Source organism: Saccostrea echinata, unplaced genomic scaffold (assembly GCF_033153115.1).
Source record: "Saccostrea echinata isolate AGI-Se365-2 ecotype Australia unplaced genomic scaffold, CSIRO_AGI_Sech_v1 ptg000054l, whole genome shotgun sequence".
Classification (NCBI taxonomy): domain Eukaryota; kingdom Metazoa; phylum Mollusca; class Bivalvia; order Ostreida; family Ostreidae; genus Saccostrea; species Saccostrea echinata.
Genome location: NW_026889803.1, coordinates 65,494,927 through 65,509,205, shown reverse-complemented (window position 1 = coordinate 65,509,205; position 14,279 = coordinate 65,494,927). Strand labels below are relative to the sequence as shown.

The window sequence follows — 14,279 nt, the reverse complement described above, 5'->3', positions numbered from 1 at the left end:
AGAGCAGCTGTAAGCTCTTGTTGACCAGACTTGCTTCATGATGCATCTACGGATGCACACTACTAGACTTGCTTCAGATGGTGGATATGACCTATATTTCCTTAATAATGAGTGAGCAGGTTAAAGACTTTGAAGGGGGTCTCATTCTTATGTAAATATAAGCCCTATCATGACCAAACTTGCACTGATGATGCATCTAGGATTGCACACTACCAGACATGGTTCAGATGCTGGATCTTTCTTACATTCTCAGACTGACTGAACACAAAATAAGTTTTAGAGCAAGTCCATTCCTTAACGTTATTTATCATGCATAGTTATATTTGTGACTTTCTTGTAAATAGAAATCCACGCTCCAACATGCTAAAGAAGCGCCCATATATTTCCATGTGGTTGATATAGGGAATGTGGATTGTTTTAAATCTGGATGTCTAAGCGCATATGTCTGCCTGATTAAGGATTAAACACATATCTTTGGCATTTACACATGTATTTTGAACTGTGCTCTGGTCTAGCAAATCATATATAATGAATTCTAAAACTCTCTAAACGAGAAGTGACTAGAGTTGGTGACGCAACTTAAGTATCTATGGAGAGTTGGGAAGCGAGAGGAAATTAGTCCTGGCTGGGATTCTCTCAGTTATGCTGAAAACATAATGCAAATCTATGTGGATAAATACTTCGAAGTTTCATAATGAAAAGGAAACACTGAATGTATTATAGATTTTTCCATCATTTTGCTATTCACATATTACGTATCATGATAAATTATTTTTGACTGTAATTAATATTATTCATTTTATCAAATACATTGCAATATACTGAAGCCGACAGGTGCTAGGTAAAAAAATATATTATCTGGCGGCCACCAGATAAGATTCTAGCGCCTGCCACTGAAATATCTGGTGGCTGCCAGATAAATTGTAGTGTTTTTGCCAATCAAGTTGTAGCACCCAATGATGTACTTTAATGCACTTGATTGACAGAGGTACACAGACCAGGTATATTTGATGGCCGTCTCTTCCTTTAACGAACATCTAGAACTTCTGTCTGTAGTCAAATCTGGGAGTTTCATGCCTTATTAGCAAAGATCAAATCTACACTTTATACAAAAAATTCACTTCATAAAAGGGCTTCATCTCATAACTTTAAATTTATTTTTATTAAAATTACATGTCTACATCTCACGGCTTCTAGTTATTTATGTGGCGGCCACCAGATAAGTTTCTGGTCGCCACCAGTTATTTATGTGGTGGCTGCAGGAATACTCTTTGGCAGTCGCCAGATATATTTTCCTAGCGGCCGCCGAATAATTATGTGGCCACCGCCAGATAAAATATTTTTCTTACCTTGCACCTACAATATACTGGCTTATGTAATAATATGATGCTTTTAAATAATTTTTTTATTAATGCATGTATAAAAGTTGCATTTATTTTTTATGCTTTTCTTTAAAAACATTTTATTTAATTTCAATTTTATGATATTAAGGTATATTTTTATAAAACATGTAGTTGTATAACCTCATTGATGAAAATGTATTGCATGTACCTGTATATGACGTTTTTACGTTTACCTATCTCATGTCTACATAATTATCTTTTCATTTGCATTTTTTTGTATGGGAAAATGTTAAATATTGATTACAAAGTTTATGTATAAACTGTCGATAATTATGATGTTAAAACTTTCCATATATGTTTGCGTTTTTTGAGTTTAAATCATCCTTTTTTAAATAAAAGTAACATTTAACACACCAGAAAAATATCGCACCTTTTTTGTTAGAAGAACATTTGGATAAGATAAATACCATTTTCCGTAAAAAAAAATTGTTGAAATTGGTTAATTTATGTCTTTATTCATATTTATTCTATTTCATTTACGATTTCGACGGTTAAAAAAATCCACTTTCCCCCTATAAAAATGTCTACTCCAAGAATACACGAGAGGGGGTATACTTAAATTTTCAATTATCACGTGACCGGAAAATGCATATTTTCATATTTTTAGGAAGATAAGGAGTTTTTCTACAAAATATCAAAATTTCATAAAATTTCGTGAGGGGATGAAAAACGGCCTTATCGAAACTCCCCCTTTATATAATATTGTTAATAGTGTGGTGGGAGTATTAAAATGTGTGTCATACATGTATATATCTCTAGAGTACTCACATACATGTACATACTCTAGAGTACTCCAATGTGTGTTATACATGTACACATCTCTAGAGTACTCCAATGTGTGTTATACATGTACATATCTCTAGAGTACTCCAAAGTGTGTTATACATGTACACATCTCTAGAGTATTCAAATGTGTGTCATACATGTACATATCTCTAGAGTACTCACATACATGTACATACTCTAGAGTACTCCAATGTGTGTTATACATGTACACATCTCTAGAGTATTCAAATGTGTGTCATACATGTACACATCTCTAGAATACTCAAATGTGTGTCATACATGTACACATCTCTAGAGTACTCAAATGTGTGTCATACATGTACACATCTCTAGAGTACTCCAATGTGTGTCATACATGTACACATCTCTAGAGTACTCCAATGTGTGTCATACATGTACATATCTCTAGAGTACTCCAATGTGTGCCATACATGTACACATCTCTAGAGTACTCCAATGTGTGTCATACATGTACATATCTCTAGAGTACTCCAATGTGTGTCATACATGTACACATCTCTAGAGTACTCCAATGTGTGTCATACATGTACATATCTCTAGAGTACTCCAATGTGTGTCATACATGTACACATCTCTAGAGTACTCCAATGTGTGTCATACATGTACACATCTCTAGAGTACTCCAATGTGTGTCATACATGTACACATCTCTAGAGTACTCCAATGTGTGTCATACATGTACACATCTCTAGAGTACTCCAATGTGTGTCATACATGTACATATCTCTAGAGTACTCCAATGTGTGCCATACATGTACACATCTCTAGAGTACTCCAATGTGTGTCATACATGTACATATCTCTAGAGTACTCCAATGTGTGTCATACATGTACACATCTCTAGAGTACTCAAATGTGTGTCATACATGTACATATCTCTAGCATACTATTACCTCCTCTGTTATCTCCTCCTCTGTGTCCTGGACAGCCCGTCTCCTGACCTTTCGAGGTCGAGTCCTACGGACATTCCTCCTGTCCTCCTCAATTTCCTATAAAGAACAATAAGCATTTCCCTGTATCTCAGTCTCAATTTTATTTCAATGTTATCAGATAACCAGGTTCTTCTGATTTAGCTCCAGATATAGCTTGAATTAGCTGCATGGCATTATTAAGCTATTTAGAATAGCTTGATAAAGCTATTTATATGCAGTTTTTCACAAAAATGTTTCTGCTAGGAAAGAGACAAAAAAGTAAGTAGTATGTGACTATTCATATACATGTATGTAGTACAGACTATCAAAAATGCAACCCAAATCAAAGACAGTTCTAACATTGCAGCTTTTGAACACTTTTAAGCAAACGATGTATTTCCATTGTTTGGATAACTGTACACACCTTGTGTGTATTAAGCATGGATAAGTATGATTGCTTCAAATTGTACTGAATTAGTACTAGATCTAATCAATTATCTGTTGACCAGAATTGACCTCCTTTATAGTGGTCCAATCCACACTTTGCAAAAGTTGTGTCCCTCTGCAGGGTCAACCAAAAGGTCAAAAGGGAAAGAAATGGCATTTCTCCTCTTTATGCTACCAAGCATTTGGGTGACTGTATTTAATTTTTTTCTTTTGACATAAAGGTAGCCCAATCCTGGGCAATCATACAAGATGCAAAGATTTTTTTCCAATTAAATGACAAAGTTACAAACCAGAAAACTACAAAGGCTACTGTAAGGATTCTATGGGTTTTTCCCCAATAAAAGATGGCAGCCAAGGAACATAACTTTAAATTGAAAAGTGTGGATACAACTATTTCATTCAAGAAGTGGTCACAATCATTGTTTTATATAGCCCCAAAACTTTTAGACCTTTGAGTGCAAAGTCTTTGAAGGAAACATATTTTTATGAGGCATTGGTTTCAAAACAGTTCAAAGTTGAAAACTGTTACTGCACCAAAGTGTGAATTTTGTACATGCTGAAAAAATAACATATTTAAGTTAAAAGTGTGATAAAATAGCTAAATCAAGCTTTTCTGAATAGCTTAATAAAACTTTTTCCTAATCCAAACTATACATCTTACTCAAAAGATTGTGTCTGTGTTGTAGAATGAGACTTCCCCCATAGTCAGACTTCCCACCAAAAGCCATGCTCTAGAGTGAGACTTCCCCTGGAAGTTTTGTTCTAGAGTGAGACTTCCCCCTGGGGGACGAATGACTATAGAGCAGAAAAAATTGCAGAGAAAGTATCACTCTAGAGCCCCTGTGCAAAGACCTACTCTACCAGTAGTTATAGTCAGATTTCCTCCAATAGTAGGTCTTCCCCCATCATTTAATCTTGCTTTTACTTGTACTACAATCACTCTGTAGAGATAAAGTTACCAAACCTTTACAGCACTAACAGCAGTGCATTAATTGTTCCCTGCTTTCACTGAAACTAAAGGATATTCTGTCCGTTCGTCCGTCCATCCGACTAGCTGTAATTCTGTCTATGTGTAGCACTTTCGTTTCCGAACAATATAGATCTTAAAAACCTCTGAGCTCTTGCAATGAAATTTTATGCATTATTTGTGTTGCTTTGATAGGTACATCGTAATCATATGTCTGATATAGTATGAAATAAAAATTAATAAGACAACATGAGCACTATTTATGTATTTTCATCATGTCTAGTTTCGAAATGTAGCAATATAATGTCAGGCATGCGCGAGTTCAATCTCTCACCAGAGGGCGTATTACGCTTCGCTACAACACCTCTGTTAACGTCTAAATGCCAAGATTCTTGGCAAAACTTTCTCTGACCTATTGCATAACAAATTATCAATTTTAAAATTATATACTTTAGCTTTAAAAATTAAAGAAAAGTTTATGTATAAAAATTAGAAAGAGATATATCTGTATCTACTTATCTTACAAGGGATTATTTCTCGGCTGAATATTGCATCAAGTAGACAGATATGGAGAACGTGGAAAATTTAAAACCCATTGCCAATAAATATCAACATAGTTTAGTTTTTAAAGACAAACAACTTGCAGCATCGACACATATACAGAAAAGTGAAGATAATACGCTTGTTAATCTTCTTGTGATAAAGGCCACGCGTCTCCGCCTTTCGTACTACTTTTTAGACGTTGACAGAGGTATAAGTGGAGCGCAGCGGGAACGATAACTCCGGATAGAGATTGGCGCGAGTTATGGCACTTTCCCATTCTACTCCATGCTAAATAGGTCATGTTTATCAGTGAATTAACAGCTTATATTTCTGTGCATGCTTCAATTTTTTAATTCAGGTTAAAACTTAAAAGATCATTTTGGATAATACATACATTGATTCCTGACAAAAGTGTGTAAAAAACTGCATAACACGGGAAATCTCACATGACTCTAGATAACAACAGACGTAATCGGAAATGCAAACTCACTGTTTCATCTGTTCCTGGTCTTGACATGTTTTATAATTAAACCTGAAATCCTGTAAGTATTCTAATGGTTTCTGTAGTTCATCAAACAATATTTGCTGGAACTATAGGCAAAATTCGGTGAAGGCAGTTTGGACTTGTACCTTAACCTTACAAACCATTGGCGCCATTGATAATCATGAAGTTAAGTCATACGTCAAACAAGTCGTATTTCACACCCCCTCTTTTCCTCAATCTATTCGTTCTCTACTGTCTCTTCATCTTTTCACAAGAGATATATATATATATATATATATATATATATATATATATATATATATATATATATATATATATATATCTTTCAGTATGGAAGATTAATTAGAAGGATTATATTTTAAGGTTGGTCAATTGCATATGTTGAAATACATAACTAACTCCATCCATTTTTGTTTCAAGTTTAATTAAATCAGATAACGCAAGGAAAATGAAAGATAACCAATAATGACAATACTCTTTATAAAGCTTAACTTTCATAAAATAACTGGCTATTTTACTAGTGAAATGACAGCTAATATGCCTACTGAACAGTCAATGAATGGGAAATGGGGGGAGGGGGGAACCGTTTCCCGATAATTTTGCCTATATATAATATGCTATCTTCCTATGCTTGTTCCCCCTGATTGTAACATCTGACCTTTTTTGCTTGTCGAAAAATTTTGCTTGGAAGCCCCACCCCCATAACAAAAGAAAATGCATGGTTGGTAGTAACCCCCCCCCCCTCCCAAGTGAAATTGCTTCCTACAAGCCTGCTTCCAAAATATCACTGACTTTCGAAACAAAATAAATTAATTCATAATTCATCTGTTTAAAGCATTGCTGATAGATTTTGATCATCAAATATTTGAAAGATTGACATTGAGAATGCCCCAACTCACACCAAAATCGTATCCATTTACGAACAATTTTCTCGCTCAGAGGAAGGGGGGGGGGGCGCTCCCAGATCCTCCTTTGTTGTTGCCCATTTCCAGATACATGGCAACGGCCTTGACATTCTTTGTACAATGATTTTTATTGCAGTTATAATCATGTTTACCAAACAACATATCGTTTTGGATTCCGGCATCGAATATGAATTTTACCGGTATCGATATCCTCAAAAACACAAAATCGTTTATGGCGTTTGAAATTTAGAATTTTAGGAGTAAAAAGTGTTGGGAATTGTGATAATTAAAATCTTTTAATAGAAATTGTAAATTTCAAAGTATAAAACCAGTAATTGTTTAAGTTTTGAGATAAAGAATTTTAAACTAAAATATTAAAAATCTAAAACTTTAAACCATTTAAGAAAAAATCAATTGCTAAGCTGACAAGATACATGTACATTCTTATTCTGACTCTTTTTAAATCCCAGTATCAAGCATGCACATTTTTTTATTATATTTTTTGGATACCGATGAAGTAATAAGTAGCTGAACACAAGTGCAATCGTATACATATTACATACAGCACGGTGCATGTACAGATATTGTATTAAAGGTTTCGACTTCTGAGAATATCTTGTTATGGTTAGTTTTAAATTCTCGACAACATTAGGGGCTTATACACTAACACAGATAGAAATACACTTGTTTTCTTTGAACGACTGTATATAAATAGGGTTTGTACGGACAAACTACTTTTCCGTAAAAAAGAATTCAGACATTTCATATTTTATTAATCATATGACACTGCATCATTATTAAACAGAAAATTTTGGGGGAAAGGGATTGACTTTTTTAATATACAATGGAAGCTATAAGCATTTCCAAAATTTATTCAATCTTGTTTTTTGTGCAGAAATCGGTACTGTTTTCTCGAAAGCTTTGCTTCCACGACAGTCGGACATGTTTTTTTTTTTTTTTTTCACACCCATTATTGATGCATCATATCAAACATATAGCAAATATATAGCATCATAGCAAAACTTTCTACCTCTATGTATGCGCCTGGAGTGACCCCCAGTCATTATTTTACAGGGGTTAACATGTAACAGTCAACTCTAAAATGCTATTCACAGTATACTTTAAATATAAAAACTATACATAATTTTAAAATCAATAAAAATACGCGCGAATTGTTAAAATATCGCTTTTTTTTAAGAAAAAGAAGGCGTCTAACAGTACCACAAGAGTACCAACTAAGAAAAAAAAGGATTTCCAAATTATATATATTAATTTATGTACTAAGGAATTCGCGTGAACTATCCAATAAGCTCACGATTGTTTGGTTATTAGCAAATGTCCCTTAAACACAAATTGAAAAATGCTTTTCCTCCATCTGGATTCTAAATTCCACATACATGTACGCCAGAAATTAAAAAAAAACAAAAAACAAAAAGACCAGAATTTTTTTTTTTTGTATGCGTCTAAATCAATAATGTATCAATCTCTGAATTTAAAATTGTTTTTCAACTCTGTTCTGTGACCAGTGAACTTGTCTCCGACTGTTCATTTATTAGTTTTTTTGCAGAAGTAAATAACATCATTTGGGGTCCCTAGTACACTTTATCAGGAGTTACCTTTTAATTAAGTAAAGTAGAATTGTAATTAGTCTTTGAAATCTCATTCAGTTGTTTTGGAAGCTAGATACATCAGAAGATTCTGAAAGTCTGCAATCAGTTCGTAAAAGTTCCAGTGTTCCTCGTTTAAGTGATGGAACCACTCTTTAATTTTTTGATTAGCGTCGACGCTTCTTGTAGATAGTTCTTCCTGATAATTTGGGGAGCTGCTTATTTCATGCAAAGGTTTATGGGAATCCGGAGTAAATAAGAAAGCAGATCTTTCGTTGGGTTTCCCCTTAATGAACGGGTTATTTGTAGAAATTTCATCCAATCGCAATCGTCCAGGAAGGCAACAAACGGAAACGGACGCCACTTCATCTTTTCGTCCCTCAATGCACTGCTTCAATACAGCAAACACTTCCAAAACACGCGTGCATATCTTATCTTCCACCCAATAAGAGCTATCAGTGTAATGTTTCATCATAAAAAGTATTATGTTTTTCAAAATGTAACTTTTGACTAGAACATGGCAGCATCTTTTACAACCAAATACATTTGTGTACCTTGGAAGAAAATTGTTGGTTAAGCATTTTGCCAGTTTGTAGGTTTTCAGTCTTCCGTCATTTGGACCATGGGACAGAAGCCGCGACAGCTCTAGTAGGGGTGCAGTTATGCGAGTGTTAGTAACACGGAATGCATGTTCTCCGTCACCAATGATGGCAAATATTTCAAACGGGGCAATTTGGTGAAGACAACGAAGGTAGGAGAAGAGTAAACCCGAGTTTTCCTCCTTTTCCTCTAGCTCTGCAGCACTTTCTATATCATTCGATGATAACTGAAAGCACAAACAAATATCAATGTCTACGTCCATATCGTACTTTTCAGAGAAGAGATGGAGCGTTGTAGCAATGTGTGATGAACAAACGTCACCATTTTCTGCGGGAAATCTTTTCCACCCTGGAGGCATTGAAGAATCGAGAACGTTAAGGATTGCTTTCAGTATCAGTTCCTTGAAAGTGTAGTGTAAAAACACCGAACCCTCGTCAGAATCCAGTAAATTCGGGACCTCCGATCGCAAGGTTTCCAACAATTCTGTCGGTTTTAAAGCAAATTTAAAGTATTTGTCTGAGAGACGAAGATGAAAAGTCTCCCTGTCCGATAAGACCTTTAGAACCAATAAATAGTCATATTCATCTGCTTTTCCTACCTTTGTTCCCTCGGCAACGCTTCCACCCTGTATTAACCGACATCCCCTAAAGAGAACTCCTGCGGTCCTCAGATTCTCTGAAAACGCCTTCATCAGTTCCTGCACTTCTTTGTGAACACGAGCGTTTGTTCCGTCTACTAGCACATTAGTTAGTGAAGAAAGCTGATTTAAAAGTTCCTTTAGGGCGGAATTAGTTTGAATTCTTGGTAAACTGTGATAATGACGTGGTATGGGTGCTTTATTATCATTTTCCGCAATCATATCAGTGACTTCAGATTTCTTAACCGTTTCCCATTGGTCGTATGGCCACGTTGGGACGTTTATCTCATATTTCTCTTGATCATTGGAGACCCGTGGCTCGTTTCCAGTGTTTGAAGCCATGCATTCACTCACGACGATTTGATTTTCTAAATTTATGAAGAAATAAATGAGTTTATGTTTATAACCTATCAATGTAGCTCATTTTCATAAATGAAAAGGCATATGGCTGCATCAGCTTATTTGAAAAAAAATTGATTTAACACTGGATTGGTCTATTTTAACACTCGTGGGCTACCGTAGGCATCTGATAATATATATCAAGCAGGTCTTGTGACTGAGTATAAAGTTACAATGACAGATTTAGAAGAAGCAGTGTATTCCTTTTCAAATAAATATAAGTTCATTTAAGAGCAGAGCAAATATTAATGTTAATTCTGAAGGTCAAACGACAATGGATAATACTTATAACACTTTTGATAAATCACAAAACTCAACATAAAAAACAATACTCACATTACAATATTATCACATTGAAAAATTGAGTGGATTAAACAACAAATTTCAAAACTTGAAATTGTACTGTAATCCCACTTTCACTTTATAATGTACATGTATGGGGCGCTTTGTGTGATACAATACGGAAAGAAAATTTAAAGTTGTACAAAGAGTCCACGATCGGTAAAGAAATGACCTTAGAATGAAGAAGCAAATCAGATGAAACCAACAGGAGAGAGATTAACTAAATTTTGTCATTTAAGGTAATCCGATCCTCAGGTTCTAAAATTCAGCAGTGAAGTAATTGAAATTTCAAAATGTCCAAAAAATGTCTCTGAATTCACTAAGTCATGTTTATTTACCCATGGTATTTCTTCAAAGTTAATCATTATATAGCTGATCATATTATAAAGGAAAAATTATCAAATTTCAAATATATTTTCAGGAAACGCGAATGAAGCACCATTTACGTATTTTCTAATTGAAAATTGATCAACAAATAATAATTATATTTTAGTATTTAAAAAGTATAAATATCCCGCCATTCGGAGAAAATTCCATTTTTTAAATACTTCTACAATATATGTATTTACATCTTTGCTAAATCCAAACTTTTGACAGCACCAGACCAAGGGTTTGTGAGTAGCGGATTAGAAACCCTTGGCTAGCGAAGATGATGTATATAAAGTTAGTTCTTTTATTTACTTCAGTTGTTATGTACTAGTGTAAAAAGCTTGTGTTATCATTGCAAAACACCATAAATCACTTCTAATTTCATATCATGTTAATAAGCATTGGTATCTAAGGCTAGACTAAAAGAAATTCTATTTCTCTCAAACTGTATTTATTTTTTGTACTTTTATGGGGTACAAATATCAACTTAAAAAAAAAACACTCAAAGACCTCAGAAAACCTTGAATCATATTGAGATGCATGAAATGGATATTGTTGCATGAAAAAAAAAAATCAATTTTAAGCTTAATTTTTATACTTTTAGAATTAAATACCGTAATAAATTTAAGAGTTATCATTCCTGGCTGAGGAGCGAAAATCCTAAGTGCACTTTACCGACCATCTTTTTAAAATAATGGTTCCGCATACTCTGTTGAACAACCCGATGAACCATCTTTCTGTTTAGTATGAAGTAAAGGTTCATAGGTTAAAGATGTTCACCCCTCAGCCATGATCAATACCTGTTGAAAATAGCATTTATTTGAAAAAAAGTTCTAAGTTAAGGCTAGAAATTAAAATCTGTTCATGTAATGATTTTCATTTCAAGTTTCTTAATATAATTCAAAGTAGTCTGAAGTCTGAGATGGTCTTTAGGAAAGTTTTAAAAATATATATGCTTCCCCTTAAGAGACCAAAAAAGACAAACATACATGTAAAGCAAAATCCATTTAAATCTGCTTTGCATTAATTATTTGCATGAAATGAAATCGAAAGTGTTCTGTGATACATTTCTTTGTTTTTTATCTTGAAATGTATTTTCTAATCAATTTCTTTCTACTATAAATATTTTCTTTAAATGAATATTTTATGAAGAACATATTCGAGATTTTTATATTTTCTATAAATATAAGGAACTTTGATGGAAATTCCATTATTTTGTCAATTAAAAGCAACATTTTTTCAGCATTTTCCCTTAATTGCTGATTTAATTAATTAACCTGTGGGATGTACAATTTTATATGTCCTGTGGTTCTGAAGACTAAATTCAAGATCATTCCATTTGTCTGTACACCTGAGACAAAGGCTTGAAAGTGATCTCCAATGTGAAAGTGATCTCCAATGTTAAAGTGATCTCCAATGTTAAAGTGATCTCCAATGTTAAAGTGATCTCCAATGTTAAAATGAAAGATGGTCATATGTTTGCATTCCAAAAACTTAATTTAGCAGAAATTATGTTTTAGTGCCTTTTACGATGCTTTTATAATTGTCCACAAACTTAAGTACGAGCAAATATATGATTATTAATAAAATACACATGTATTCATACTAAAGAGGCATGTCTCCAATTAAATGCACTAAATTATGATCATGCTAATCAGTTGGTAAGTATGAATGTGTTATTTTTTCCAAAAGCGTTATTTATGCATTTAGTTTTCTGAGAATGTACTGTGAGTAAAAAAAAACTGTTTCATTTAAAAGAATTACTAGCATTTAGAGTTAATCACCTATATCAATGTGTGTTGAAGAGTGAAGACAACACTAATAAAATGCTAAAATTTTCAAATATATCAAAATATGCACAAATGTACCGGCCATACAACTTTAACGACAGCATGCCATTACTGGGGAAAACATTAGACAGATATCATTTGAAATACATGTATATATATTGCAAAGGCCTTTGTTTCAGGACGATAAGAAACAATTGCATTCTAAATAACATGCACAATTACACAGGTACACAAATTAACTACATCATTGGATGATAATGATCGTTGGAGATGGATTTTTTTCCAGCATTAATATGAATGCCACCAAGCACTGTCCATGCAGTCCTGTCTTACAACTTTTTGTTGTGAATATAAAAAGTCAATGGTTTCTCTTAAGTTTATTATCAAAATGTAACGAGAAAAAAAGACACAGAAGATAACAAGCAAAAAGAAAACAACAAAACATTAACAGCATATAAATCAGTTTGTTCCAATTGTTACACAAAAAAGCCAATAAGAAACTACCATAAAAATTCAACAATAGATGACCATATCAAGATTGTTGAACATTAACACTGTCCACAAGGGTAGTTCCATAAGATGGGGACTAGAGTGGCATCTTGAATTTATTTAGCTAGAAAACTTCTGTGTTTCAAATGTAACTTTTTAAACAAGCCCCCTCCCCCACTTTTCAAAATTGTGATAAACCCTTAAAGTTTGTCATTTCAGAACTGAGAAGATTCTTGTACCCCTTTTTAGAATTTAACTTTTTTCTTTCTATTTATGGTTATAAATCTGAGTTGTGATTTTTCCCCTTCCTAAAAAAAATATGAATCCCAGAACTACACAAGAATTCAAAACAAGCTATACAAAGGCACTGCACATATGGCTATTCAACAAAGAAATAACCATTCACATGGATGGGAAATCTGTTTCACTTTGTAAGACTACTAATTTAATGCGTTTGATCATTTTGATGTGCACGATCTCTCTGTAATAAAAACAACCAGAAGTCTCTGATAAAATTGCAGCTCTATTGGTTTGTACTTATAACAAAGAAAGAGAAAAGTAATACTTAAGACTTGAAACTTTGCAACAGCAATAAATAGAAAGAATAATGATCCTTGGTTTATTCTCTTTATTGCATCATTCATCGAAATCAAAAACTGATAAATAGAATTATTTGACTTAATGTAGTCTACTGGTGTGCCAAATTGTAATAAAGTTGGACCAAAACTGTAGTAGAAGTGTTTTAAAAGTATTTCACAAAAAATGCTATTTTTAGTAACCATGGCAAGACCATTCATTGAAATCAAAAACAGATATACAAAATTATGTATCTTAGTGTAGTCTACTTGTGTGCCAAGTTATATCATTCTGAAATCAAACCAAAACTGTAGGAGGAGTAGCATTTTGAAAAATTGTCTACATACGAACAGACAAACAATGGACACTTTACTATCACATAAGTGACTGATCTCTGACCAGTAGAGCTAACAAGAGGCCCAAGGGCCTTAACGGTCACCTGAGTACAATACAACAATTTAGAGGATCCATAGAGTATTAAAATGAAATGAAAGGTGAAGCTTTGTTGCCCAAAAGCAAGAAAAATAGGGTGATCAGGATCAACAAAATAATTAGTCTACTATTCATTAACAGTTCATAAATTAGGTTCTAATCTGTTCCCCATTTATCACTATCACCATACAGTATATTAACAAACTATCAGTGCTTTTGTACTATTTTAATTCCTTGTTGTAAACTCTTACATTGGCCTCTCTTGGTCTTTGATGAACATTTAATAAGACAAGTTATTTTTGTCTCATTTTTATTTATCTATTACTTACAAGTCCACATGATCATTAAAACTATGGAAATACTTTTTGTATTATACAATAAAAATTCTTGCATAATTCTCTTATTCTATTAATTTTTCAAGTACATTATTTACAATGATTAATTATCAAAAGTAAACGGCAAAGGGGAATAACTCCTCTCAGTAGAATGCAAATTAATTGAGCCCTGGCTAGGACTAGAACACTTGACCAAATGGTCCAGATGTTCAAAA

At 33.5% G+C, this 14,279-nt stretch overlaps 2 protein-coding genes across 4 annotated transcripts in view; both read right to left on the bottom strand.

Moving 5' to 3' along the window:
• The window catches only part of LOC133205957 (uncharacterized), a 47,592-nt gene extending 41,920 nt beyond the window's left edge, over positions 1-5,672 (bottom strand). Inside the window, exons 1-2 of one of the 3 annotated variants that reach the window (XM_061341858.1) lie at positions 5,569-5,672; positions 3,104-3,199 (exon numbers count right to left, since the gene is read on the bottom strand). In XM_061341858.1, the coding sequence (XP_061197842.1) occupies positions 3,104-3,199; positions 5,569-5,595 (123 nt within the window). In that variant the 5' untranslated portion in view covers positions 5,596-5,672. Of the gene's footprint in view, positions 1-3,103; positions 3,200-4,532; positions 4,615-5,568 lie in introns of those variants that run through there. The other 2 variants (XM_061341856.1, XM_061341855.1) reach the window with 2 other exon arrangements.
• A 2,302-nt stretch (positions 5,673-7,974) lies between these two features.
• Positions 7,975-10,147, bottom strand: LOC133205755 (uncharacterized). The gene is made up of 2 exons (XM_061341625.1): positions 10,068-10,147; positions 7,975-9,700 (listed from the first exon to the last, which is right to left on the bottom strand). Exon 2 carries the CDS (start codon positions 9,672-9,674, stop codon positions 8,148-8,150), a length of 1,527 nt encoding a protein of 508 aa, XP_061197609.1. The 5' UTR covers positions 9,675-9,700; positions 10,068-10,147; the 3' UTR covers positions 7,975-8,147.
• Positions 10,148-14,279: the final 4,132 nt, after the last annotated feature.